Raw genomic sequence first — 5,856 nt, 5'->3', positions numbered from 1 at the left:
CCTGCTGAAGGAATTCAGCCAAAGGTCGTCAGCATCCCGGAGATTCTTCAGCCCTCAAATCCATCTTTCCTATCCCACACACACACAGAGGCAGCCTCAGGGACAATCATGGACTTACAAGGGCATTCAGTGACACATGTGGCTCCGAAGGTGTAGCGCCCGTTTGGATTGGGAACAGACTCGTAGTTGTCCTGGATGTAGTGGAAGAAAAATGGGCAATGCAGCTCGCACATCCCGCTGTGGTTGAAGTGGAGGCAGGCCTGGAGGGAGAGGAAATGCAAAAGGAAGAGGCAAACTCACTTTGGGGACTTCGTTGCTGGAAGAATGGTGTGCAAAACCCAGAGGAATTCTGGACACGCAGCCTCGTTAGATCCTGACCTGGATGGCCCAGACGAGCTTGATCTCAGAGATCTTTCATTCTTAGCAAGAGGCTCTTTAGGTCCTCTTCATCCAGTTGGGTGTAGTGGTTAAGTGCGCAGACTCTGGCTGAGTTCAGACTGGCAGTTTGCCCCGATATACCCACGTTTCAGAAACGTTCACACAGGCACATCTGTCAGGCGTTCCCCGGCCGTACTCAACCCTTCTCGTAACGCTTCACTCCCGAGTTTAAAAGATACCTGGTGAAAGTGGTCGCAAACCCTGGAGAGCGCCTTGATCCCATGTCCATCCCGCACCAATACAGTGTGAATGCCAAAAGCCGCATTTTTCTTGTGTGCTTATGCACTCATGCGCATAAGCACACATCAGAGTAAGGTGACTCATTGACTCGGGGTGCAGGAGGGACCTTATCAAGCCATCTTTAGTGGCGGGGCTGGAAGCTGCGGTAGTGCGGTTGCCCGAACCCCTAATTTTTACTCAAATGGATGGGTCCACGATGAAGGAACCTTGCGAGTACGAGACGGTGCCCTTACGGTTGGGGGCGGGAGATCACTGGGAAGAACGCTCGTTCGTGATCACCCCTACCGCCAGGCTGCATGGGCACGATCCCTATATACTGTGGGACGAGGGGAAGGTGCAATTCATCTCCCCCCGATGCAAGTCGCATTTATGGAACCCGCAGTGGGGCTCCCAGCCAGAAGCCGAGGCCCCCTCGGGTTTGCCTGGCTCAGGAGGAGTTGGTTTCGAGTCCCCCCGAATATCGGGACTTGGTCAGGGTATTTGAAGAGGAAGAAGCGGACGAGCTCCCACCCCATAGATTCAGATTGTAGTATTCAATTACTGCCAGGTCATAAATTGCCTAAGGGACGCATTTATGCGATGGGACCCTCCAAAAAAGATGAACTGCGTACGTTTATCGATAAGAACCTGGCCCGGGGTTTCATCAGGCCGGCTTCCTCACCCTTTGCTGCTCCAGTGCTGTTCCGGAAGAAGAAGGATGGGGGGCTGAGACTATGTACTGACTATAGGGGCTTGAATGCTGTTTCGTCTACCAATGCCTACCCCATGCCGCTCATCAAAGACTTGTTGGCCGAGGCGTCTAAAGGGAAAATCTTCTCCAAATTGGATCTCAGGGATGCGTACTTCAGAGTTCGCATAAAAGAGGGAGATGAGCACAAGACCGCCTTTAATACACCCCTTGGCCTGTTTGAATACTGAGTGATGCCATTCGGCCTCCAGGGGGCTCTGGGAGTATTCATGAACTTGATTAACGAGGTGTTGCACAAGCATTTATTCAAGGGGGCCCTTGTTTACTTGGATGATATCTTGCTGTACTCCCCCGACCTCCCCTCACACGTGAAATTGGTGAGGGAAGTGCTACAGACGTTGCACAAGCACAAACTCTTTGCTAAACTCTCCAAATGCGAGTTTCACAAGTCGGTCATTGACTTTTTTGGGTATAGGATCTCAAACAAGGGCTTGGAAATGGACCCAGGGAAGGTTCGGGATGTACTTGGGTGGGAGGCCCCCCGCACACGCCGCCAGCTCCAGTCATTCCTCAGATTATTGAATTTCTATCGAAATTTTCTCCCCAACTTTGCCCAGATCAGCTTACCCCTCACTGACTTATTAAAAACAAAAGGGAAAGGTCCGGAAGCCACCAAACCGGGTGCTAAGCTTCAGTGGACGGAGGAATGCCAGGAGGCATTCGACCGACTTAAAGCGCTGTTCACGTCAGAACTGGTGCTTGCCCACCATGATGAAAATAAAAAAAATCATCGTCCAAGTCGACACATCGGACATGGCGATGGGGGGGGGGCGATGGGTTCTTACACCCCCTGGCCTATGTCTCCCGTAAGTTTAACAAGACTGAACGCAATTGGTCGGTTTGGGACAAGGAGGCGGGAGCGATCTGCTTGGCACTCTCGACATGGCGGGATTGGTTGGAAGGGGCCCAGGTGCCGTTTGAGGTCTGGACTGATCATAAGAACTTGAAGATGCTCAAAAAACCCCGTCATCTTAACGCTAAGCAACTGCGGTGGGCCAATTTCTTTTCCAAGTTTCAGTTCACTCTGCACCAGTTCCCAGGCTCCACGAATTCACTGGTGGACGCACTATCCCGCCTCCCACAACATGATCGCCAAAGGGAGGCGGTCCTAGACTCTATGTTCCCGCCCTCTCATCGGGGGGGTGACGACTCGCAGCCGTACAGCCTCCTCCCCTCCAGACCAAGCCTCCGGACATGATTCCACCCCCCATTCCTCCGGGTGGGGCGCGTTGGAACACCAGGTTTGCCTCCGCCTTCCCAGATGCCGACAGAGGAGAGTTGGAAAAGGTCGGGGGGGGGGGGAAAGGAAAGCGGATGGTTGCTGGTACCGTGGCACAAAACTGTTTGTGCCTAAATCGTTGCGTGGGGAAGTACTGGCTGCGGTTCACGGCTCCAAACTTGCAGGGCACTCTGGGTTCGTGAAATCCCTGCACCGGTTGCAAAGACAATTTTGGTGGCCTCTTATACACAAGGATTTATCTTCATTTGTTCAGACTTGCCAAACTTGTGTCATGTGTAAACCCCGCCCCGGCAAGACTGAAACCTCTCCCGATCCCAAGTCGACCATGGGAGGGGATCTCTATGGACTTCATTACGGATTTACTCCCTAGTAAAACCATGACGGTCATTTGGGTGGTGGTTGACTTGTTGTCCAAACAAGCCCATTTTGTCCCGTTTGCGTCCTTGCCTACAGCCAAGGCTCTGGCAAAAGCCTTTATGCAACACGTGGTGCGCCTCCGCACGCTTCCGAGCAAGATTATCTCCGACAGGGGGAAGCAATTTGTTTCCAAGTTTTGGAGTGAATTATTAAAACTCATGGGGATTGAACGGGCCCTGAGTAGCGCTTATCATCCAGAAACTGATGGACAGACCGAACAAGTGAATCAGACTTTGGAATAATATTTGCGTTGTTTCACTAACTACCAGCAGGATGATTGGGTAGACTTACTTCCCCTGGCTGAATTTTGCTATAACAGCACATGTCACTCATCTACGGGAATGTCCCCGTTCAAGGCACTCTATGGATATGACAGTCCCCCATTGCCCTTTATTGAGGGAGTTACCTTGGGCCCGGGGGATGCTGCGCAGTGGTGTCAACAACTTCAGGACTCTTGGCCGTTATTGTGCAAAACTTTGGAAACGGCCAAAGAGGCTTACAAGGCTCAGGCTGACAGGAAAAGGGTGGAGGGACGGGCTCTGCAGCCTGGGGACTCGGTACATGTGTCAACAAAAAACATTAAGGTGTTGAGACCCAGCCGCAAGCTGGGATGGAAGTTCATTGGCCCGTTGAAAGTCAAACGCCTGATCAATGAGGTGGCTGTGGAGCTGGACCTACCTAAAAACATGCGCAATATCCATTCTGTGTTTCATTTTAGCCTCCTGAAGCATGATCCAGACCCAAGCCCCTGGGGCCAACAAAAACTGTACCCCCTCCTATCATGGTGGAGGGCGAAGAACATTTTGAGATCTCTCTAAAGTGAAACGTGGCAAACTGTTTTATTTGGTGGAATGGTTGGATTTTGGGCCCCAGCACCATGAATGGGTGGAAGTAGGGGATATTCGGGCCCCTAGGCTCTTGCAATAGTTTCACCGGGAGTTCCCAGAGAACCCGGGAGATATCCCGGGCTGACCGGGAGGTCTCCCAGGTAGGCTGGGAGTTTGTTCTTTGGGTGGGCAGAATGTCAGCTATGCTGCCATATATTTTATGGGCCTGGGTTCGCTTTCATGACCTGTGTGCCAGTTGCTGCCTCATCCCCCCTCGTTATCACTGACATTGTAGCCAGCCTGTGTAGTGTCTTCCCATCAATTACCCGTGAGATTGGTTTCGTTTCCCAGCCTCGGCTCTAACTGCCTTGATTCTCTTTCCCGCCCGCGGGAGTAAGGCCGATTGGCCCATAGGTGTGTGTGTGTGGGGGTGCTTTCGAATACCCTGTATCTCTCTCTGCTTTCTATGATGTAGTCATTCCTAACAATGCTTGTGGCTATGCTACCATAGTGCTAACAATAAAGTAAAACCTTCGAAGAAGCGTGTGCTCTGTTGTTTGACTGTGGGTCCTGACAGTTTTAATTCTGTACTATTTATGCTTTTATTCTGTATTGTTGTATTGTTGTTGGAAGCCGCCCTGAGCCTGCTTTGCGGGGAGTGCGGGGTATAAATTTGACTATAAATAAATAAATAAATAAAAAGTTTTAATTGTTTTATGTGTACTAGGTACACCAACTTTGTAAGCTGCCCTGAGCCCGTCCGCGGTGGAGGACGGGGTATAAATATGCTAAAATAAATAAATATCTATGTAATTTATTAAATCACTGATTTTTGGTGTTACAATCTGGGCACGTGCATTTTTTTTTCATGTTCACATAGATCGCCGCGCCGCTGTCTTTCCTCTTGTACCAGCAGGAAGCGGGCAGGGTCAGTATTTTTACAGTCAGAGCTTGGCAACACTTTTGCTAAACGAGGAATAGACACTGCAGCAATCTGGGGGCACATGCACTCACCAGGCAGTCGGAATGCTTCGGTCCCGTGCAGCCTGCTGCGCATTGCTCGTGGCAACAGTCTGTGGGGAGAGGCCCTTTGCACCTCGGACAGCTGCTGGCGCAGATCGTGCTGGTCACTGGGCAATTGCAAAACAGAAAGACGGAAGACATAAGCCCGCGTCCCCTTCTTGGCACACACCGAGGGGCTTCCTCTCCCCCAACCCTCTGCAAGAAGGCCTACGGAGGCGACCAGCAACTCCACATCAGGGAGCCGGTAGCAGCGGCTGTGATATGGAGGAGGTGGTGTGGAGAGGCCTCCAGGAAAGATGCCTTCCAGTGCTCTCACACGACGCATACTCGCTCCACTGCATGCGCACACCTTCCTCTCTCCACTGTGCATGCACACACCTTCCTCTCTCCACTGTGCATGCGCACACCTTCCTCTCTCCGCTGTGCATGCGCACACCTTCCTCTCCCCACTGTGCATGCGCACACCTTCCTGCACTTCCTGCTGTGCTGGAAGAAGGTGTTCAGTATGAGCCTTTTATGCTCCTCTAAGCTCCCCCCAGCACTGCAAAGGCAAAAAGGAGTATGAAGAAGGGGGCTGTGCTTGGCACCTTGCAGGAGCCAGATCTCTACAGCAGGAACTCACTTGTTTGACAGTTCTGTTTTGCTTCACCCCAGCAGTGGCCGTTGGGGCAGACTCGTCTGCAGTCAGGGCCTGGAGGGAGAAAAAGAGAACAGAGGTCGCCGCTGAGAAGTGGCTCTCTGCAAAACTCAGAGAGGCTACGAGCAACTTGGGCAAACAGGGGCCGGGGACACGCTAAGACTGGGTGGCAACGGCTGTGTGGTGTTTGGTGTAGTGGTTAAGTGCGCGGACTCTGATCTGGGAGAACCGGGTTTGATTCCCCACTCCTCCCCTCGCAGCGGCTGCACCTGGCTGGGTGACCTTG

At 52.1% G+C, this 5,856-nt stretch overlaps 1 protein-coding gene across 1 annotated transcript in view; it reads right to left on the bottom strand.

Moving 5' to 3' along the window:
* ERBB2 (erb-b2 receptor tyrosine kinase 2) overlaps positions 1-5,856 on the bottom strand; it is a 110,362-nt gene that overhangs the window by 48,851 nt on the left and 55,655 nt on the right. The window contains exons 5-7 of the mRNA XM_015416334.1: positions 5,556-5,624; positions 4,925-5,040; positions 119-260 (exon numbers count right to left, since the gene is read on the bottom strand). Of these exons, the coding sequence (XP_015271820.1) occupies positions 119-260; positions 4,925-5,040; positions 5,556-5,624 (327 nt within the window). The remainder of the gene's footprint in view (positions 1-118; positions 261-4,924; positions 5,041-5,555; positions 5,625-5,856) is intronic.

This window comes from Gekko japonicus, unplaced genomic scaffold, assembly GCF_001447785.1.
Source record: "Gekko japonicus isolate JY-2015 unplaced genomic scaffold, Gekko_japonicus_V1.1 scaffold875, whole genome shotgun sequence".
NCBI lineage: Eukaryota > Metazoa > Chordata > Lepidosauria > Squamata > Gekkonidae > Gekko > Gekko japonicus.
This window is presented reverse-complemented; position numbering and strand designations above follow the sequence as displayed.